This window comes from Engraulis encrasicolus, chromosome 4 (assembly GCF_034702125.1).
Source record: "Engraulis encrasicolus isolate BLACKSEA-1 chromosome 4, IST_EnEncr_1.0, whole genome shotgun sequence".
Classification (NCBI taxonomy): Eukaryota; Metazoa; Chordata; class Actinopteri; order Clupeiformes; family Engraulidae; genus Engraulis; species Engraulis encrasicolus.
This window is the reverse complement of record NC_085860.1, coordinates 37,575,139-37,598,018: the sequence shown is the minus strand read 5'-3', so window position 1 is coordinate 37,598,018 and position 22,880 is coordinate 37,575,139. Positions and strand designations below refer to the sequence as shown.

The 22,880-nt window shown below is 46.0% G+C and overlaps 2 protein-coding genes across 2 annotated transcripts in view; both read right to left on the bottom strand.

Annotated features, from left to right (window-relative positions):
• The window catches only part of glg1a (golgi glycoprotein 1a), a 30,583-nt gene extending 19,484 nt beyond the window's left edge, over positions 1–11,099 (bottom strand). Inside the window, exons 1-7 of the mRNA XM_063197355.1 lie at positions 10,680–11,099; positions 5,666–5,695; positions 5,029–5,115; positions 4,115–4,330; positions 3,518–3,721; positions 1,002–1,073; positions 846–896 (exon numbers count right to left, since the gene is read on the bottom strand). Of these exons, the coding sequence (XP_063053425.1) occupies positions 846–896; positions 1,002–1,073; positions 3,518–3,721; positions 4,115–4,330; positions 5,029–5,115; positions 5,666–5,695; positions 10,680–11,036 (1,017 nt within the window). The 5' untranslated portion in view covers positions 11,037–11,099. The remainder of the gene's footprint in view (positions 1–845; positions 897–1,001; positions 1,074–3,517; positions 3,722–4,114; positions 4,331–5,028; positions 5,116–5,665; positions 5,696–10,679) is intronic.
• Positions 11,100–12,435: 1,336 nt separating this feature from the next.
• On the bottom strand, positions 12,436–22,355 carry rfwd3 (ring finger and WD repeat domain 3). The gene is made up of 14 exons (XM_063197356.1): positions 22,170–22,355; positions 20,882–21,379; positions 20,522–20,640; positions 19,971–20,090; positions 19,796–19,848; positions 19,297–19,524; positions 18,995–19,086; positions 18,537–18,651; positions 17,593–17,818; positions 17,075–17,225; positions 14,212–14,388; positions 13,423–13,634; positions 12,926–13,119; positions 12,436–12,768 (listed from the first exon to the last, which is right to left on the bottom strand). The coding sequence occupies exons 2-14, from the start codon at positions 21,346–21,348 to the stop codon at positions 12,625–12,627; spliced, it is 2,298 nt and encodes a 765-aa protein (XP_063053426.1). The 5' UTR covers positions 21,349–21,379; positions 22,170–22,355; the 3' UTR covers positions 12,436–12,624.
• Between the last annotated feature and the right edge of the window lie 525 nt (positions 22,356–22,880).

The window sequence follows — 22,880 nt, the reverse complement described above, 5'->3', positions numbered from 1 at the left end:
GAGCAAGATCACTTCAAGATTCGCACATGGATTAAACACCTGAGAGCAAAGATCTGAACCCCATCGAGAATCTTTTTTTTCTTCTTTTTAAAAAAAATATTTTTAGGGGCTTTTATGCCTTAATCGATAGGACAGTCTGAGATGGTGACAGGAAGCGAGTGGGACAGAGAGACGGGGTAGGATCGGGAAATGACCCCGGCCGGACTCCAACCGGGGTCCCCGTGGGCATGCAAGCCCAAATGTGGGGGGCTTAGCGCGCTGCGCCACAGCGCCCCTCCCCATCAAGAATCTTTGAGATGTACTGGAGAAGTTTGTGCAACAATCTCACTTCAACATCATAAATGCAAGATCTTGAAAAATGAATGCACCACTGGATTTAAATAAATCTTGTGACATTGCAGACGATTATCAAACAATGCTACGCAATGCCATAGCTGAAAGTGTCCCAACAAAATCTCAGACAAAAAGTGTGCGGGATCTTTTTGGTGGTCAATGTGGGTGTTAGTGAGAGACTGTGTGTATGTGTGTGTGTGTGTGTGTATCTCATCTTGTAGTCCACTGTGTATGTGTGTGTATGTGTGTGTATGTGTGCGTCACCTTGTAGTCCTGTGTGTGTGTCTGTGTGTGTGTCTGTGTGTGTGTATCTCACCTTGTAGTCCTGAGTGTGTGCATCTCACCTTGTGTATCTCACCTTGAGTGTTTGTGTGTGTGTGTGTGTGTGTGTGTGTGTGTGTATGTGGGTGTATCTAACCTTGTAGTCCTGTGTGTGTGTGTGTGTGTGTGTGTGTGTGTGTGTGTGTGTGTGTGTGTGTGTGTGTGTGTGTGTGTGTGTGTGTGTGTCTCACCTTGTAGTCCTGCACGATCAGCTTCTGACGCGTTGCCAACGAGTCCCTGCACTGCAGACACACAAACACAAAATATATGAAGCCATATCACACACACAAATGCAACATTGTACAGTGTAAAGTGTGTGTGTGTGTGTGTGTGTGTGAGAGAGTTACCTTCTCTGACATGCTCTCCTCAAACTTGTGGTTGAAGAGACACTTGTAGACACGACCCTCCCCTGCTGCAATCTACAAGACAGGACACACACACATCATCATAACACACTCTCACTCTCTCTCTCTCTCACACACACACACACACACGGCCCCCATCCAGTTGCGCTCTACAACACACGCACGCGCGCGCACACCACTGAGCATCTTCCCAATTGTAGAGATCAGAACAGGACTACACATACTACTGTAAATAGCATTATAATTTCATAGATATAAATGAATTATTTCAAATATTGAAGCCCACCTGGGGCACTCCCATTGTCATTGTGACACAGCACTCCACAGCACACAGTGCTCTCTGCACTTATCAAAATTGCATTTATGCCTCGCCCGTGCAAGGGGACAGCCCCAAACGGCACCCAAAGGGGGCAGTACTGCGGGACGGTACCATCAGAGAGGGTCTATGGGTTTTACGAGAGAGGAATCTCGCGACTTTTTCCGGGTGGTACTGTCCACTAAGTGGCGCCATCCAGACAGCGCAGAGGAGCGCAGAGGAGCGCCAAGGAGCGCAGAGGCTGTTAGAATGAATGGAGTTCCATGGAGCTCAACCACAGATGCTACCATTGCTTTGGTAGAGAATTGGTATCATTGTTTCATTTTACTTTCCCCAAAGGCAGGATAAATTATCCTTTCAAACAGCACTTAGTTTGAATGTTTAAACTCGCTGGATCTTTGTAAAATACGTCTTTATTGACAATATGACGTCACGAGTGGCTTCACACACTGCGTTTGGATTGGTCGGCCGGCTGCATTGCTGTGATCACGACTGCCGTAAAGCAATTTTGTTAGCAAGATGCTAGTGGAGCCTGACTCATAAATGCCAGAGCTGTAAGAAATCAGAAGGACATAACTCCTTGGTTATTGTACATTTCATTTATATCCACATTGCTTTCTCAGAACTTACAGTAATATTGTCAAGTTTCAGCAGATAGCGAGCACAATTGTCAGTTATTAGCGCCAGCCTTATGGGCTCTGCTGTCTCGACAGCGCTCCCTAGGTGAACTGCAGGCACAGGTTGGAGGGCGAGATTGGACACTGTATGTAAACCCATTATGGTACCATGCTGAGGGTACCTCAGTCATGGAGGAGGATGGGGGAGAGCACTTGCCAAACCTGCTGGATTGGGCGTCGAACTGGCAACCTTTGGGCTACAAGTCTGATGCCCTAAACGCTTACCCATGAATCTGACCAAAGGTGTGAAGTAGGAATGTTGCACTACTAAGGCTTTCAGTGAAATTAAATTAAACTAAAAGCCTAAAAAGTGCCAATTCTCAACACTGGTCCTGTTGTTTTAGAAAATGTTTTTTTCACGCCACGTTTTATTGCTCCGTAAACACAAACACAACTGCTCTCTGTCCCTCCCTCTCTCGCGCTCCCTCACCATGCAGGCGCACGCACAAACACACACACACACACACGCCCCTACTCCACATATTTATAGCCGCTTCACAAACACCTCCACACACTCACTTTCTCCCTGCACACATACTAACTCTCTTTCTCTCTCTCTGGACCCACAAACACACACTCTCTCTCGTTCTCTCTCTTCACACACATACATAACGTTCACACACAGACACACACACACACACACACTCACTCTCTCTTCATAAGTGGGGCTGAGTGGGCACCAGATTTAGACGGCAGTGTCTAAAAATGTACAGCCAGCAGAACCAAAGGTCCAAAACCTAGACCCTGAAGGACCACAGGGACAGAACTTATGGCTCATTCTTTTGAATCTTGGCTGTCGGTGGACCCGAGTTCGTTTTCCCGATATCCGTTGTAAATGCGCAACAGCTGGAGACAATACGAATGTCTGAAAAACTTATGTTTGACGAACTTGGAGTACGCAAGTGCTCCGAGTTTGTGTTTCGGAACCCCGAGTTAAGTACCCGTTCTTTTGCACTTTCCCGAGGTGGAGGTCGGGGTTTCTGACAACCGAATTTCAAAAGAATGCACCATTACACCCTGCTGGACCACAGGGGCAACACTTGACCCGGTGCTTGACAGCAGACCGGTCTTTCTGCAGTAGCGTTATATTTCACAGAAATCAAACGCTATCGTACTGATGACAGGGGTGCCTTCTCTCTCATTGTCTGCATGTTTAGTTGTGATTGTACAGTATGTGTGTACTGTTCAGTATTCTGACAATTATAAATTGTAAGTATTTTATGTACCAAAGTACAGTAAGTTTTGCAGCTATAAATGTCTATTTCTGGAAATTCAAAATGGTGGATATGGAGGAGACCCACATTTTCATGTATGAAAAGCTGCAGTTTTCCCAGTCACAATGAATACTTAAAATTTGATGGTGGTGGTAAGCATCTGTGAAAAAGCTTGTGAATGGTCAGGATGAATTTCAGGAAATGCACTACTGCAAATATTACACAGTGCACCTTCAAAGAAAAAGAGCTGTAATGTTTGAGAGGATTAGGGGCTGTGGTGGACAAACATACGTTTTCGCAGAAGCGTTCTCGGTCGTCTCGGCAGGCAAAGTAGAGGTGTCGGTCCAGGTGGAAGTCATCTGAGGAGAGCTCCGCCACGCGCATGATGGCCTTCTTACACTCGTCACGGATCCCTCCGCGCGCACCACCCTCCTCCGCCTCGGAAACTAGACCCTTCTCGAGGCACGAGATCACCTCGCCCTGGGAGTGCACGTCCTAAACATACACACACACACACACAGTAAATAACAAACACACAGAGAACCTTCTCAAAACACAAGATCACCTCGCCCTGGGAGTGCATGCCCTATGTGCCACACACACACACACACACACACACACACACACACACACACACACACACACACACACACACACACACACACACACACACACACACACACACACACACACACACACACACACACACACACACACACACACACACACACACACACACACACACACACACACACACACACACACACACGTTATGTAGTGTAAATAACAAACACACAATTAACACCTCCCTGTGAGAAGGCACATCCTACCCACAAACACATATAGTGTATAATGCATGCACACACATGCATGCACGCACGCACGCACCTTCTCGCCGGTGTTAATGCTGCCACAGTGTAGCGTGTTGATGTCGTCCCTACACTTGTCCATGAATCCACATATCAGTCTGTAATCGCTGAAGATGATGGAGGCCATCTTGGAAACGTACTGGCTGCAGTGCAGCTCAGAGATGTTACCACGGTGATCCACCAGGCAGGACACCAGGAAGCCTTTACCCTTCTCCTCCTGGGCACATTCCTTTAACTAGAGAGAGAAGAAAGAAAGAAAGAGAAGAAAGAAAGAAAGAAAGAAAGAAAGAAAGAAAGAAAGAAAGAAAGAAAGAAAGAAAGAAAGAAAGAAAGAAAGGAAGAAAGGAAGAAACAATGAGCACACTGCTGTTGAAAAGTAACATTTTGAACAATATTTCAATAAGCACACAAGATATTTCCAAAAATGTGCATAGTGCAAGACAGCTGTCAATCGCACAACAGAAAAGTCAGTTCAATAGAATAACTTAAAATGACATATTTTCCCCATTTATGTGAAATTATGCTGGTGCAAAAGTGAGTACACCCCTATGTTAAACTCCCAAAGAGAGGATCATGATCTGCCTCAGTAGTCACAGTACATGTTGACAAGCATGTTTCTTTTGGTGAAATTCAACTTCCTACTCTTGATAGCATCAACATAGCCCCAACCATGTCTCCCAAACCACGTGCCCCAACTCATAGGGCACTTTTCTTTGTACAAATCGCTTTTTACCACAACACATGCTTGACACCATCTAAAGCAACTTTGTTTATCATGGTCTCATCAGAGACAAACAAACTAAGGATATGAGTTACTGGATCACTGTGATCCCTGTGATCTGATGACACCAAGATAAACAAATTTGTTTTAGATGCTACTACACAACACAACACAACACAACACTACCCACTACTTCTCTCTACTCTACTCACCTCCACAATGGTGCTCTTGCAGACCTCCAGTGCCACCGATTCAAACTTGGGGTCCGTCGTTAAGTTCAGCTTATAGTTCCACAGGAGCTGGAAAAGCATGGAGACACGTGTGATGACATTACAGTAGACACTAGAGACACAGTCCATTACATTAGATACACGTCGTGGACTAGTGTTTCACAACGCGGGTTCCACAGCCACCAGGGGGCATTAGGGAGCCTGGGGTGTGAAATGCCATGATTAACTTCCAACGTCTGACCGCCATAGATAGAAGACTACAGTACACACACTGGTGGACACAAGCACCGCTCATCTGTATTGTATTGATCATATTGTCACTATCAAGCAGAAACCTTGTCTCTTCACTTTTCACTTTGTTTTTACTTAGCAATATATCAATCACTATTTTCTTAATAGATAATCATCTAAAGTAGGTTATTAAACAATTTATCATAGACATGGAGACTGAGCAGTAGTATTGATTTATATTTTATAATGAATAAAAAACAAATATAAAATAATACAAAAAACAGAGGAGATATTAGATTTCTGCTGTGACGGAGTCTTACTTATTTATACATGACCGAGCATCAATATTGTTCATCTACTATAGATTGCTCAGAATCGAATAACTTACATGATTGCAGTCTGGAGCCAACTCTTGGTCCTGGGAAGAGAGAAAGGGGGGATCACATCGTTAAACCTGTGAGTGACTGGCTGGTAGAGATTAAATTCATAAATACAACCAAATACACACACACAGTTTATTGTTCTAACACACAACAAACACATACAAGGTATTAGTGTTGTCAGTGATAGCAAAGGCCTGCTGCAGACTGTAGAAACACAGACCGGACACAGAATAATCGGCCATGTCTAAGTGCAGTCATCCAGCACAGTTCCCCACTCAGGTTCTCGAACCCACAACCTATAGGAGGTCAATGGGAGGCACAACACAATAACGCTGAGCTTAAGGACCAGACCAATAGCTCAGCGCTACCGATAAGTTTAAGGCTTCAGGAGGAAGGTTTTACTAACGTTCTAAATCCTGATGAAGACACACGCACACACACACACACACACACACACACACACACACACACACACACACACACACACACACACACACACACACACACACACACACACACACTACACTACACTACACTACACTACACTACACTACACTACAGAATCAGCAATCAATTACTCTGATAGAATAGACCCATCACATTCTCTTGCCTCCGCTAGAAGAAAGTGGCTGGGAGGAAGAGGCTGAAGCTAAGCGAGAGAGAGGAACGAGAGAGGGAGAGCGGAGGTAGAGAGGTTGACAAAGAGAGGGATAGAGAGGGAGAGAGAGGAGAGAGGGGTGGTGTAGGAGAGAGGAAGAGTAGAGGAAGAGAGGTTGAAAAAGAGGGATAGAGTGAGAGAGAGAGGAGAGAGGTAGAGGTGCTCCGATTGCTCGGCTGCCGATCATGACCGGCCGATAATGGCCAAAAATAGCCTGATCGGTGATCGGAAAAACATGCCGATCAAAAAACCGATCGAGAGATATTAAATTCCTCACGCAACCATTTGCCTTTACACCTGGCGCTGCATGTAGGCGCTGGCTCTGCACAGCTGCAACTGCACCAAAAGAAGGCATCTTTGCTTGTCTATAACTTTTCGCCATTCCCCCCTTCATTTCCACCATTCATAACCATATCTGCATCAACAATGATCTGATTTTCCGATCCATGCGCCGTTTACCTGACAATGTAATTTGCGATTGAGTACTCGCCAGTGAGCCATGTTACGTTATAACCTGTGTAGTTGCCTTGGTCAGCACGCGACAACTTCACGTTTTCAGCACAAACATGTCAATTATTGTTTTCAAAGTTGTAATTGGCAGTCAGTTGATTAGTTTGATAGTCGCTGAAACACCAAACGGCGACAGATGTGGTTAAAACTTGAGAGAGAGATTCAGAACGGTAGTGGAGCACTGCAACTGTGAACGGTGACAGAGAGGGGAGGGGCTCTCCTCACGAGGCTGCTCATTTAAAGCGACAGGCTGTTTTTTTCTCGTATGTGGAAGACTATTTGATGTAATGTTTCAGTTTCAATTCAATCTTAAATAGTTTAGTTATTCTATGCAATAACTTATACATTGATTAATACTGTAGACTGTATTACCAACACTAGTCTGAAAGATAATAATAATAATAATAATAATAATAATAATAATAATAATAATAATAATAATAGCCTAATAATAGACATGTGCAAATTAAGATTGAATGGTTTATGGGCAGAAATGGTATTCAATAAGGATAATTAATAGGCTATTAAAAAAATAGGAAATCATTTTTGTGATCGGCAATGATCGGTAATCGGCAGATAAAGATTTTTGGTGATCGGTATCGGTGATCGGACCCAAAAAATGGTGATCGGAGCACCTCTAGAGAGAGGGGGTGGCGTAGGAGAGGGAGAGTGGAGGCAGAGGTTGAAACGGAGAGGGATAGAGAGGGTGGAATAGGAGAGAAAGGGATAAGTGAGGGAGAGTGGAGGAGAGCGAGGCTGGCCATGGTGAAAGTCAAGAGTGGCTAGCTGTCAATGCTTTACCACATTGGTTCCCAAACTGGGAGCTGGGACCCCTAAGGGAGTTGTGGAGGTACTGCAGGGTGCACACTGTTACTGTTTACATAAAACCTTGAATAAATGGTTTTTATAACCTTTCCATACATTGTTAGTAACAATATTCCCTTCAATGGGTAATAAACCATTCCTGTGGGTTACATTAACTTAAAGGTACACTGTGTAAGATTTTTAGTTGTTTATTTCCAGAATTCATGCTACCCATTCTCTAATGTTACCTTTTTCATGAATACTTACCACCACCATCAAATTCTAAGTATTCATTATGACTGGGAAAATTGCACTTTTCATACATGAAAAGGGGGATGGGGATCTTCTCCATGGTCCGCCATTTTGAATGTCAAGAAATAGACATTTTTAGTTTAAAAAATGACGGTACTTGGGCCATACTATAAAATATTTGTTTATTACTTAGTAAACTTTTATGTAAAGATCAAATTTGGCAATAGGCAGCCCAGTTTCAATGAACAGCATAGTTGCAGTAGCTTTTTTGACCATGTCCTGCACAGTGTACCTTTAAAGTGTCTTGGGCCCAAAAGGGGGTTCCAGCAGAAAAGGTTTGGGAACCACTGCAGCAGTCTACTTCACCACAAGTCCTTACTTATTATAGTCCCACTCATACTGTACAGCCCTGACGCTGAGGCTTCTGTATCGGCTAACAGGAGAGGAGAGAAGAGGAGAGAAGAGGAGAGGAGGAGATGAGAGGAGAAGGGAGAGGAGAGGAGAGAAGAGAAGATGAGAGGAGAGAAGAAGACTGGAGAGGAGACAGAAGAGAGGAGACGAGAGGTGAGGAGAGGAGAGTGGAGTTGAGAGGAGGAGATGAGAGGAGAAGGGAGAGGAGAGGAGAGGAGAGGAGAGGAGAGGAGAGGAGAGGAGAGGAGAGGAGAGCACAGCACAGCACAGCACAGCACAGCACAGCACAGCACAGCACAGCACAGCAAACACTCTCAGCCTCCCATCAGGTCACAGAGATGGTGAGATGGAGGGTTGGCTGGCATGGGAAAGTCAGGGTGGGACACGGGAGGAGGAGACGAGGAGAGATAAGGAGTTGGCGATAGGAGAGGAGGGGAGGGGAGTTGGCTGGGATGAGGAAAGGGGAGGAGGAGGAGAGATGAGGAGTTGAAGACAGGAGAGATGGAGAGTTGGCTGAGATGAAGAAGCCAGGGTGGGACAGGTGAATAGGACAGACGGACAGGGAGAAACGGGAAATGGGAAAAGATCGGGACAGGAAAAGAACAAGGATCAGGAGAGAAGAGGAAGAGAGGAGGCGACAGTAGACATGAGGTGAGATGGGCGAGATGGGCAATGGGAGAGAAGAGATAGGGAGTGGAAATATGGGGAGGGGAGAGATTGTGGAGAGGAAAGATGAGGAGAGGAGAGATGAGGAGAGGAGAGGAGAGATGGGGAGGGGAGAGAAGAGGAAAGATGGGGAAGGGAGAGAACATGAAAGATGGGGAGGGGAGAGAAGAGGAAAGATGGGGAGGGGAGAGATGAGGAGAAGAGAGGAGAGATGAGGGGAAGAGAGATGAGGCGAGGAGAGGAGAGATGGGGAGGGGAGAGATGAGGAGAAGAGAGGAGAGATGAGGGGAGGAGAGATGAGATGGAGACGGGAGACACGAGGAGAGGGGAGATGGAGAGATGGGCAGGGAGACAGGAGGAATGGGGGGGCGATGGGGACAGGAGAAGAGGAGGCAGGAGAGAAAGAGAGATACAGTATGTCTCATGTCGCACACTAGCCTAGTACACTTCGGGCACTATGTTTCAGTGCGTAGGGCGCTCAAGCTGAACATTTCAACAAGAGTCTCTTAATTCTCTTAATTAGTAATGTCAGAGAGAGTAGAGAGAGAGAGGTTCCATTGGCCCATTGTTTCCGGGTTCTATTATTGCAAGGGGGAGGGGGGGAAATCCCCCTTTAGGCAGACCTAGGCAGACCTAAGGACTGTTCTATTCAATGCTAGGAGTATTATGACACGCCCCTTTAGGCAGACCGGAACCTGGTCATGTTAGGTGCCCATAGCAACCTATTACATTGGCATATCTCTATACTTAAAGAATCTCTGGTAATGTTGTTGAGACACATGCCAAGCCATGTATTGAACAACATGACATGAACAAGGATAAAGGGACCGTGTGAGAATGGTGAGGGAACCAAATGGGAACCACCACTGGTTTGTAAACCACAAACAAATATTTAACTTTCCTGTCAACCAATTGACAACCTAAGCAGAACCAAAATGACTTTGCAAGGATCTTGTTCCAGGAACGTCTGGAAACCAAAAAATGTTAGTGGGGTTAGCCCTACAGCATTCAGGATTCCTCAACAGCCAATTTCATCACTCGCTTAGGCCTACATGTAAGATGTGCTAAAACAACAACTAATTAGCAGAATGGATTAAAAGAAAATACTGCTCTGGCACTCCTACAGTAGGCCTAAACTTTGATTGTGTAGTTTGGGGAGGTTTTAACACTATGGACTCATTGACTCATCATCTGATATCAGCATCAGCACCAGTCTGACACACTAGCCTAGTCTACACAACAGCCAGTTTGTCTGCTTTCTTGCGCTGGGCAATTCGTCAGTCACAACACAGACAGCGTTCATATCCAAATAAGAATAACTGATTGTCTCTCGGGCTGCTTGACAGTACTAATTTACTCTATCGGATGAGACTAGCGAGCTGACTCCATCGCTTTATCTCAATGCTGCCAGCTCGTCAGAACTAAGATTCTAGCTTCCTCGTTAGCTGCTGGTTGCCACGAATGGAGCTGTGCATTTTACGCTTCATACAAACGGCGCTAGCAGGCTAACAAACACACAACTGTCAGTGTGACACTGAGATACAAGCACAGTCCCGTGTGAGCATGTGTTTGTCCCAGATGTGATCCCACCCTGACCCACAATCAATTGACAACTCTACTGATCTCAGACACTAGCTACGCTAGCAAGAGAAGCAGGCAGCGGCCCCACCACATAAACAAAGCTACGGGTTTCACTTGAACGTTTTCCTTAGTGTTACCTCTTTGTGGTCCTGCAGGCATTCCAGCACGGCTAGGTTGTTAGACCAGGAGTGCTTATTCGGACAAAGCCGTAAGAGATCCTCCCGACAGGCCTCCTCTTCTGACAGTTTCCAACCGGTGGTGCGTCGCGGTGGTGGCTGCTGCTGCTGCTGAGCGGCTGCTGCCACAGCCCCGGGAACTGCATTCGCCACCGCGGCAGCACCAGCAGGGAGAGAGCCCTGGTTCTGGGGGCTACCGGCGGTCTCCGCATTCCCATTCCCACCGCCATTCGGGGTTTTCCCTGACTGAACTACACACACATATAAACACAGGGACAGCGACAGCAGCAGAGAATGTACACGTCTGTACGCCGCCATCTTCAGTAACTAGCCAGAGGAGCCGAGGCAGGCGACTGGAAACAGGAGGCAGCAGGTAGGCTAGCAGCGGCTAGCTCTCCTCTCTTGACTTGCGTGCCCTGTGTGAGCTTTGCCATGCGCATTGATGTGCACGCCATCCAAAGCGGTCCATTTCTCCGGGCTGTTTTGGGGCATTCATTTGTTTAGTCTTTCATGTTACTAATCAACTGGCAAATCACATGGGGTAAGTATTTGTATTAATAAAACAGTATTTTATGCAAATAAAAAATAATAAATGTTACTGTAATTTATTCATGTTGCCTATTGTTGCTGATAGTGCAACAGAATAGAAGTGGTAGGTTCCTTCGAACACTAGGTTTTTAAATCTGTTTTTAATCCACCTTTTACTCATCTTATTGACATTCAGTTCAGTTTATTTATACTGAATCTCATTTTATGGCCCCCCTCTTGTGCTTGGTGTCCTGCATGTTTTCATTTACCTTTGTGTTTCATGGCTGTCCTCAAGTCATATTGTGTCTTCAAGTTCTTTTTATTTAGGTCTATTTGTCAGCACTATGGTCAGCTGTCTTTGTTTTTAGAGGTGCATTATAAATAAAGTTTGACTTGACTTGACAAGGACAAGGCTGTCTCTCTGCTGCCGGATGGACCTACAGCAGTTTAAGTTGTCTCGGAAACCTGAGAGCCCTATGTCCTATGATCCTTACATACATAACTCACATGAGCACTTCCAGCACAATTATTTCAATACAGGAGTACGCTGTAGAGCAGTGGTTCCCAACCTTTTTCTTAAGGGACCCATGTTTTTACTATTGTAAGCTTTGGTGACCCAACCACGCGAGCGCCCGCACGAGACGGAGTCACAAGATGCCCTCTGTTTCCTGCGAGAACTAATTTTAGTTATTTTATTCCTCAATTCGTCTTTGGTCAAATATAGAATAAATGTTTAATGTAGCACTTACAATTTGCTGCTTCTAAGCATTTATTAGTTCAATGCGTTGTCATTTATTCAACATGGGCTATATATATTTAAAATGAAACCCCTTAAAATAAAGAGGGCTCTGCGACCCTCTATGGATCTTTGGCAACCCATAAGTTAGGTCCCGACCCATAGGTTGGGAACCCCTGCTCTAGAGTCCCGCGCGCACACACACACACACTCAGCTGAACAGCTCATTGGAGAACCGCAAGGCAGGGGTGCACGCACGCGCGCGCGCACACACACGCGCACACACACACACACAGAAATGGGAGGGCAGTTAAGTTCATGTGTGAGTCAATGAAGGTTGGCAAATACTTTTGTAAATATACTGTATGAAACCTGGAAAGAGACTGTTTTTGGCCTGTGGCCCTCACCGCTTTGTTTTGTTCCAGTGGATTCATTCAACAGAAATCCACGCAATTGTAGTAAAAAACATATGTTTTACTTTATTATCAAATGTAGCAGCAGTATAAACATATGAACACGAGAACATGAAAACACACACACACTCAAGCATGCGTACACACATACACATACACGCACGCGCACATACACAGACACACATAAAAACAGCTGTAGGCACCATGTGCCTTTTTGGGTTCTCTTTGGTCACTCCCACTTGTATATCTTCACCATTTTCTCAGTTAGAGAGGACAGGAAGTGGGTGTCGTTGGCCTGAAAGTGGCAGATGTCGAGGACCGGCAGGTCAGCCCGAAGCTTCTGTAGCAGGGCCCCAGTGGCCGCATCCCACACCTACGGCAAGAGACGGGGGACACAAAAAAGGAAAAACAGTTGAGTCTTGCTCAATAACGCCGTGTGACAGGTTAGGGTTTTGGATAGTTTTGGTCTAGCGTGAAATAATCCCGCTTTTTCATGATGCCACTCTGACATACAGTATCAGGAAACACACCATGGTGGAGGCGGACGCCTCATCCCCAGCGCAGACGAGCGTTTTGTCCGTGAGAGGGTGTTTGAAGATGGAGTTCTTGGTTAGCATTTTGGAGGAGCAGCCCGCAGTGAACGTCTGGACTGGGGAACAGGAACATGTACTGTCGTCACGGGTCATCTCAACCAACACACACCGCAGAGCTGGGTTGGAGCGACCTGGAGAACACAAACACACACACACACACACACACACACACACACACACACACACACACACACACACACACACACACACACACACACACACACACACACACACACACACACACACATACACACACACACAATCAAATCACAACAACATGCATGCATGACTCATCTCCACCAACACACATCTCAGAGCCGGGTTGAAGCAACCTGCAGCACGCACGCACACAAAGCAGGGTTGGAGAATCCTGAACCACACCATGCTCACGCACGCACACGCACACGCACACACAAGCACGCCCCCCTACTCACCAGGCCTGTATGTGACGAGGCAGTGCCTGCTCTCTGGCTCCACCTGCAGGTCAATACAGTTTCCGGCCTCCAGGGGGAGCGTGTGTGGGTGATAGGTGTCGCCCCTGCGCTCCCAAAAGCAGCCGCCCTCCAGAGAGCCAGCCAGGAGGCCCCCCACCGGGAACGTGCTCGACGCAGCACGAGGCATGTAGGTCAGGGACGCCACGGGACACCTGCGCCGACACACACACACAGACTTCAATTAAGACTTGACAGTTGGAAGTGCGGTGTTTGTGTAGTCCAGGGATGCTACTGGACACAAACACAAACACACACACTTTCCAAATAGGACGATAATTGGGGGTGCGGATGTTCAATGAGCCAAGATGCTATACCATTGCGCCGGCAAACCGGTAAATGTTTGAACACAAGAAGCCTACTATGTATACCATTGCCGATTGTCTTTCGAATCAAAACGTTCCTACCATTATGGGAAATCAGCAGTTTGACAGATCTTTACTTTCAACTACGCAACAAACATGGGGGCCGTTGTGTGCTAAAAAGTGTACAGTAACTTCACACTTAAAAAAATGGCTGTTATGAGCGCATAATCCAGCTACTTACAGTACGATTCATTTCGCCTCTATTAGAAATTGAACACCCTACGTACCCAAACATAGTGTGGAAAGGGCGGTAGGTACGTTGAATTTTGATTAAGCCTCATTAAGTGCAGCCCACCTATGCTGTTCTGGTTTTCAATTAAGCCTCGTTAAGCGCAGCCCACCTGTGTGTGTGCGTGAAGAGGTGTACCTGCTGCCGAGGGCGTGAAGCTCGTGCACGTGTGTGCTGGTGTCTCGCACGTCGTAGACGCGCACACTGCCATTGGTCAGGCCGGCGTACACATAGTTGCTGTCGTCATGGCACCAGCTGCAACTCCACACGGGAACACCCGTCTGGTACGTCTGGACCACCGTATTGGTCAACAAACTGCAATAGTAACCACAATACATTACTACAATAGATCATATTACTACACTGGCTACGTTTACATGGGACATTTAATTTGGAATTAACTGACTTAAATTCTGGATAAAGCTTAATTCCGCTTTGAAAACATCATGTAAACAATTCGGAATTAAAGGAAAGATCAAAGTAAACTCGACAGAACTATTTAATTCGGAATTATTAATTTGGAATTAAAAACATCACGTAAATGTAGTGAGTAACACATTGCGTCTACACCACCGTGTTGGTCAGCAGACTGCAGGAAGACAAAATTACATTATTGCACAAGCTTCAAGTTTTAAGCTTTAATTTGTTTTTCATAACTGGCCAAAACGGCTAGTAGATGTTAATCTTACAACACACACAAGTGGTTCAAAGTAGGGATGGGATATCGGTATCGGTGTATCGGTATCGGGTTCAGATATCAACATACTTCAGAGATCGGATCGGATCGGAATTTCCCCAAAGTATCGGAATTTTCCCAGTAATGACATTGAGACAGGTGTAATGTTAATTTGAACTCTTTTCAGGATGGGATTGTTACTTTTTAACTTGCTCCTTTTTACTTATTAATTGGTTTCCTGGTCTTCTGACTTCCTTTTATGACCAAATATTCATCTTGGGCCTACCTCAAGTTGAAATCCACGCATTTATGTGGTTTTGGTATTGGATCGGAGCAGTATCGGTATCGGCAGATACCCAAATTTAGTTATCGGGATCGGATCGGAAGTGAAAAAATGTGTATCGGTGCATCTCTAGTTCAAAGTGGTTAGTAAGTTGTTGTTTTTTCTACCAGCCAAACTGAATTTCTGACAGGTGTTAATTTAGTATTATTGTAGTAATACAATTTCATAGTGTAATATCACAGTAGTAATAAGATTTCATAGTGTAATATCACCATCTCATTACCACACATGTCAGTCTGGTACATTGGCAACAGTGTGCACGAGCACGTGTGTGTGTGTGTGTGTGCGTGTGTGCGTGTGTGTGTGTGTGTGTGTGTGTGTGTGTGTGTGTGCGTGTGTGCGTGTGTGTGTGTTGCTGAGTTTGAATGTGCTGTCGAAAATGCAGGAGAGCAGCAGGCTGTCTTGTTGTGTGTGCGTGTGTCAGGGCTTAACACTAACACCCGCCAGCTAGCCAAATGCGGGTGAATTTCGGCGTTGGCTAGTAGATACCGAAGGTTCACTAGCCATTCTGGCGGGTCCGTTACTATTCTGAATGATGAGGCACCGCATTTTGTAGTTTTTTTTCTTCGGACCGTCTTTGCTACAAAAGCAATACAATGCGATTTCGCGAGCCTACAATACCCATGAAGCACCTGTGTCACGTGTTACCGGTGTCTCACGCAAGCCAGGAATCTGATAGAGCTAGTCTTGCGAAGAGGAGTGACAGGGAGCTACCGGCACATCAGCGTGCGTTTGGAAATGTCACTGGAAACCTTTGTGAAAATAAAGTAGTGAAGTTCATCTCAACTGACCTGTTTTGCGATCTGTCATTAGTACAATACTTAGTAGTAGTGGACATTAAAATGACCAAAGCGAGAGGAAAACACGTCAGTCTGTCTTACTCTTGTGAAAGTCTCGAGACTAATTAGCGCAGTGATAAGACAAGGACACATGCAGCATTAATAATGTTCGGTTTAAATTGTTGTCTGATTTGCCGGTATTTCTTCATACCTTAATATTCCTCCATGTTTCTTGTGCTGTTGTTCCCGACTGTCAAACCGGGCTTAAAAAACGCGCAGTAGTAGCCTTCCAGACTGCACAAAAGCATATCCCATTGCATGTCCCTTCGCAGGTGCCCGTCTCGCCTTGCGTCCGTTTGTATTTTAAACAACTCACTATTAAACGGAATGAAAGGAAGTCGTAGCCCCTTCTGTAGTTACCGCATCTGTGTGTGCTTTCTAGTGGATACTTTTATAAGCAAATATTCCAGAAGAGGTGTTATTCCACATCCATGACCGACGACAGGCGAACTTGGCAATGACTTTGCGCTATCTACTTTGCGCATCAATTTGGACGACATCCTCCACAGATAGGCCTATATGATATGAAGAAAGTCCCTCCAGATTAAAGACGAAAATATTTTGCTCTCGTGTAGCTTACATTTGTGCCCTTCCACAACACTGTGCTTGGTGTTTCTGCATGGTAAATATAGGCCTACTATAGGCCTAGGCTATGCCATTCCTCAGATCAGCAAATCTGTTATTTCCATAGCATGCATGCATGGACCAGTTAATAGGCCTAACAATTCTAATTATTAGGCCCTATGGCATATTATATTATACTGTATTATATTATATTATATTATACTGTATTATATTATATTATATTATATAATCCTACATTACATTATTAGGGCCTACAGCCTACTATATAATTCATTAAAGCTGCTATGATGGTTAAGAAAATTATGGCTAGTGAAAAGGCCCAATGGCTAGTGAGTCAGGAAAACCACTAGCCAAAATGGCTGGTAAGCGAAAAAGTTAGTGTCAAGCACTGGTGTGTGTGTGTGTGTGATTATGTGTGTGTGTGTGTGTGTGTGTGTGTGTGTGTGTGTGTGTGTGTACCTGGTGAGTTTGAGCGTACTGTCGAGTGCGCAGGACAGTCGTGCTGTGTGTGTGTGTGTGTGTGTGAGAGAGTGCGAGAGTGTGAGTGTGTGTGTGTACCTGGTGAGTTTGAGCGTACTGTCGAGTGCGCAGGACAGCAGTAGGCTGTCTTGCTGTCTGCTAAAGGCCAGGCCGCGTATTGGCTTCAGGTGGATGGGGATGTATTGACAAGCTTTCATAGTCGCAGCACTGATCTTTTTAACACCAAAACCTAAAGCACAGAGGAAAACAATAGTTAGGGTGTGTGTATGTGTGTGTGTGTGTGTGTGTGTGTGTGTATTACTCACCTGGTAAGAGAGAGAGGAGTGTGTGTGTGTTCATGTGTGTGGTTGTGTCTGTGTGTGTGTGTGTGTGTGTGTGTGTGTGTGTGTGTCCTCACCTGGTATGAGAGAGGCATGGGTGTGTGTTCCTCACCTGGTATGAGAGGAGTGTGTGTGTGTGTGTGTGTGTGTGTGTGTCCTCACCTGGTATGAGAGAGGCATGCGCGCCCGTGTGTGTGTGTGTGTGTGTCCTCACCTGGTATGAGAGAGGCGTGCGTGTGTGTGTGTGTGTGTGTGTGTGTGTGTGTGTGTGCTCACCTGGTATGAGGGAAGAGTGAGCGGAGGGCTGGGAGGCGAGCAGGCAGCCTAGGGGCTCGCAGTACGCCGTGACTCTGCACCCGCCCGCCTGGGAGACCAGGATACCCGCACTGAACGCGTACTGCCCTCCACCGCCACCACCACCACCCTGCGATGCAGACACACCGGCCCCCGCACCGCTCGGGCCCGAACGCGCTGCCACCTGGGCCCTCAGCGTCCTCAGCTCCTGCAGGAGAGGAGAGGAGAGGAGAGGAGACGAAAGGAGAGGAGAGGAGACGTGATGGAAAGCTTTCTTTTACTACCATGCTATGCTGCTTTGACTTTGTCTTAACCATTTTGTATTCTGTGTGCAGCATGTCCTATTTGTAGTAGTTTATTTCCAGATTTCATGCTGCCCATTCACAAATGTTACCTTTTTCACAAATGCTTATCGCCACCATCAAATTCCGAGTATTTATTATGACTAACAAAATGGCACTTTTAATTCATGAAAAGGTGGATCTTCTCCATGGCATTTTGGAATTTCAACTTTTTTTTTTTGCTGCAAAACTGACTGTACTTTGATCATACAATTAAATATTAGATTATTATTTAGTAAATAGTCATAAAAATATCAAACTTGGCAATGGGCAGCACAGTTACAATGAGCAGCATAGTTGGCAGGCACCATACTACACAGTGCACCTTCAAAACACAGCTCTATAAGCACAGGGATAGTAGAGTACGTGTGTGTGTGCGCACGTGTGTGCCTGTAGTTCTCCATGCTCCTCTGAAACCTGCTGTGTGCGTGTGTGTGTGTGTGTGTGTGTGTGTGTGTGTGTGTGACCTGTATTTCTCGGCATAGTCTATTCTTCTCCTCTTCCGAGACCTGCAGTGAGAGTGAGAGTGTGTGTGTGTGTGTGTGTGTGTGTGTGTGTGTGTGTGTGTGTGTGTGTGTGTGTTACCTGTATTTCTTTGCGTAGTCTATTCCTCTCCTCTTCAGAGATCTGTAGTCTAAGTCGGTACTGGGCCGCTTCCAACTCGGCCGCACGACGCAGAGACTGCTCTCTTTCAAGACTCCTGCAACACACACACACACACACACACACACACACACACACACACACACACACACACACACACACACACACACACACACATTCAGCAGACGCTTTTATCCAATGTGACTTACAAAGAGGACATTCTAAACTGTTTGTCTGTCTGTGTGTGTGCATGTCTGTGTGTGTGCGCATGTCTGTGCCTGTCTGTCTGGGTGCCTATCGCTACCTGAGTGCGTGCGTGCTTGCTTGTCTGTCTGTCTGCGTGTGTGTGTGCATGCCTGTGTGTACGTGTCTGTCTGTCTTTAGTGTTTGCTCATCTGTTTGATCCACCTCTTCCATCTGCAGCGGTGTGTGTGTGATACCTCTTTAGTGTTTGTTCCTCTGTGTTGTCCACTGCTCGGAGCTTGCGGGCGTACAACAGCACAATGTCCGACTTCTTGCATTTCTGGTTGCACTGAAAACACAAAATACACACACTTCTTTTCTTGATACAGGTGTGCATGTTTCAATCTGAGGCAGTATAGTGTAACGTAGTGTAACGGGGTGTATGAAGTGTAGTGTACAATACAGTATAGTGTAGTGCATAGTTGAGTGTATTGTAGAGTAGTGTAATGTAATGTAATGTAATGTAAAGCATGGTGTAGTGTGCCAGTTGAGTGTATACCTGAGGACACTTGGCTCCGTCGCTGCGGAGCCACCTCTTGATGCAGGTGTGTCCGAACAGGTGTCCACACTTCAGGGCCGCGAGCCGATGATCCCCCATCGTGGTCCAGGGTTCAAAGCAGATGGGACACATCTCGCCCTCCCCCTCCTCTGGCTCTGGCTCCTGATTGGGCGGAGGAGGGCTGGGGGAGGACGGCACTGGCGAGGAAGGGGCGGTGCCAGCAGCAACCTGGCGATCACACAAGTAATAATAACCATGATAGAAATAGATTTTATTTTAAGCGCGTTTCAAAACAGTGAAGGTCACTTCACATTAAAAACAATTAAAGCATCAATGAATGTATACATCACATCTAAAACAAGGGAAAAGATGAAATGTGTTTATGTATGAAATATGTAATGAGTTGTGTGTGTGTGTGTGTGTGTGTGTGTGTGTGTGTGTGTGTGTGTGTGTGTGTGTGTGTGTGTGTGTGTGTGTGTGTGTGGGTGTGTTCGAGTACCTCAGCTGTGCGAGTAGCCGCCTCCTCTGCAGAAACTGAAGCATCCCTCTCCTCTGCACAAACACACGCACACAAAAAGGTTGGGAAACACTGGTCTAATACATACTCGTAAAAAAAGGTGATACAAATGGAACTGTGAGTTGAGTGCATCATTACAGCTGTAGGGCAGACATACCTGTGGGGGCCAAGGGAAGGGGGCGGCCCTGACTGGAGTTGGGCAGGGGCGGCTCCTGTGGGCCATGGAGGGGGTGGGGAGGATCTGGTACTCCCTGTGGTTGCTCCTGCCCCCCTACCACTAGGGGTGTAAATAATACATCGATTTGCATCAATGAATCGATCCTACAGCCAGCAATTCAAATAATCTGTTCACCCTTAAGACAACAGATTAATAGCTATTAATCGATCAACTGATTTTTGCTATTACTACAGTATAATAACAAAAATCAATTAATTGATTAATAACTAATCGATTAATAACTATATAACTAACTGAGTATAATACTCATTTTTTGGGCCATTTGATTTTCCTCATTCAGTAATAATAATACTGACTAATAAAAACGTTCCTCAAATAAAATGCAAGCAGATATTTCGGCTTTTGTTAATTTATTTACAATTTTACACATAAGCCCAGCCTGTAAAGTAATTTGTGATTCTTGATAATCGATTCGCTGGCCTAAGAAATCAATATAGAATCGAAATGAAGGCTCCGATTTACACCCCTACCTGGCACCTCCTCTGCGCCGCCTGCCTCGTGGGCTTCGTGGCGGACCTCCACAGGGAGATCAGGACGTGACCCTTCCTCCTCTGGCGGCAGCGAAGGGGGCTGGGACTGAACCTGCGACCTGCAGGTACATCAGACACACACGGGAGGAGAGGTGAGGTGGGGGTGAGATCATCACACAGAGGAGGTATTTAATAAGGACAGTTCCCATTAAAAGGGATGAGACGCATGGACGATGGCACACTCCCCCTTTAAGCAGACTGGAACCTGTTCCCGCTTGGCCACCATAGCAACGCATAACGTTGGAATATCTCGACATACTGTATACTATCTCTGATTAAAGGGAGTATTCGGCTCCTCACCTGTGTGCCCTGAGCCTTGGCAGGAAATTGGTCAACTGCATCCTCTCCGTCCTCTGCGTCCGCTCTGTCCTGTGCCTGCGCTGAAGCCTCCGTGGCAGCTCTGCCGCGGGTCGGCCCGGCCTCTCCCTCAGCTGACTGAGGGCGGAGGTGAAGGTGGGGGTGGAGGAGGAGGCGGAAGTGGTCGGGGCAGCCTGGAGGGCCAGGGGGGTTGGAGGAGCTGCTGAGGCTATTTGGCCATCATCATCCTCATCATTATCCTCATCCACCTCCGTGCTGCTGCCAGAGTCCTCAATGACAATGGGGAAGTGGGGGGTGGTGGCCTGGCCACCAAGGCCGCCAGAGGGCTGTGAGTGCCACGCTGGGAGGGTGGTGGTGCCAGGTTGGCCCACTGCATGCTGAGAGTGCCACCCTGCAGCAGTGGCAGTGGTCGAGTGAGCAGAGGGGTCCACCTCCATCAGCTCATCCATAGTGCCCTGCACGTGGAGGACTCACACAAACCTGAAACAGGTAACCAAGCCAGGTCAGATTCACACACACAACCTTCTGAAAGGAAGAGGAGACATACAGCCAGGCTAATGTTATTATGCAAAAATATTGGAAGATATTGGTGATGCCGTATTCAGCTTTATTTTTTGAAAATCCTAGCATGAATATCCATATAAACTTGCAGTGCCTAACACCTATAACGTATACACTCCCCTGTTCAAATGCCAGGTTTTTGTGATGACAATGAAATCATTTCACAACTTTTCACACTTTATCTAACCTAGTATTATCATGTAGGCCTACAGTGCAATTGAAAAACAAACGCAAAGCTTTAAAGGGGGAAAAAACATTTAGTAATTAGTGCGATAGCCAACCGTGCTCACTGCTCAGATGTGACTCACTTAACATAGAGCAGATTAATTTGGCGACCTTTGGCGTCGACATGTAGGACTGTACCTCGTCGAGGAATACTCAGCCAAAAGCATGATTAACAATTGGGTTTAATTAACTCTGAAATCGAAAGGGCTAGACAGCAACTTGATATCGCCACTCAAGCTGCTTGCCACAAACCCATTGGCAGCATAAGTCTTACGCATCAGTCTGACAAAATTGTTGACATCCAAAACAGAATGACAACGAAAACAAAACATTATCCGTCTTGCAATTTCGGTTATTATTGTTTTTATTTCCGACGGGTCATAGCAAAGCTTGTTTTATCACAGCCCGTGTTTTATGTTGTCAACGTAGCTAACTTTAGCCGTCAAGCTAATGGCAGGCAAATACAAAACATGCGTGCACTTACCTTTGTTACCAAGTCTCCAGTCCGCACAGAAATACAGATAGACACGCATTACATATTGAACAGTAAAATGAATCACAATTTTCACATTATCTGATGCAGCAATGCATCGTTTATGATGTGATGTTTTGCTAACATGGACAACCAGCTGCAGCTAGATCGAATATCCCCGCCAGTGACTCTTGGCGTCAAGATAAACTTTCGGTTGTTGCGTAAAGACAATGAATCTCCCCGTGGATGTTTAGCGCCGTCAATCGACCAGGAGTGGAATCGTACTGATGAACGTTGAAACCTGTCTGCCCATTTCTCAATGTTCTAGAGCTCTAGTAAGCAACTTGGAAGTGTGTCAGCCCAATTAGTCACGCCCAGTGATTGGATACTGCGCAGAGTTCACCAAAGAGAATACAATCAATCACTGGCCGTGACTAATTAGGCTGACACACTTCCAAGTGTACTTACTAGAAAATTGAGAAATGGCCGCAGACTGTAGCGTGGCCTATCATCATATCACATAATGGAGACTCATCCTCATCAAAGCCTTTTGAATTTTGAACATCCTCAAACAGATGTGAAGTTATTAAAAAGTCTAAAAACACACTCAGAGGCCATTACTCTGGGGGAGGTAGACCGTGGTGTAGTGGAGTTTAACCCCCAAACTCATGGAGCATTACAAAGTTCATAGGTAAACTGAGGAAAAGTCAGATGGATGGGGTG

What these genes read in the sequence shown, in the direction of transcription:
- rfwd3 (XM_063197356.1), bottom strand. Translation starts at nt 21,348, where the DNA reads ATGGATGAGCTGATGGAGGTGGACCCCTCTGCTCACTCGACCACTGCC. An exon ending in CCAAGGCTCAGGGCACACAG is followed by an intron (nt 20,641 to 20,881) that starts GTGAGGAGCCGA and finishes ATGTACCTGCAG; the next exon opens with GTCGCAGGTTCAGTCCCAGC. An exon ending in CGGCGCAGAGGAGGTGCCAG is followed by an intron (nt 20,091 to 20,521) that starts GTAGGGGTGTAA and finishes TTACACCCCTAG; the next exon opens with TGGTAGGGGGGCAGGAGCAA.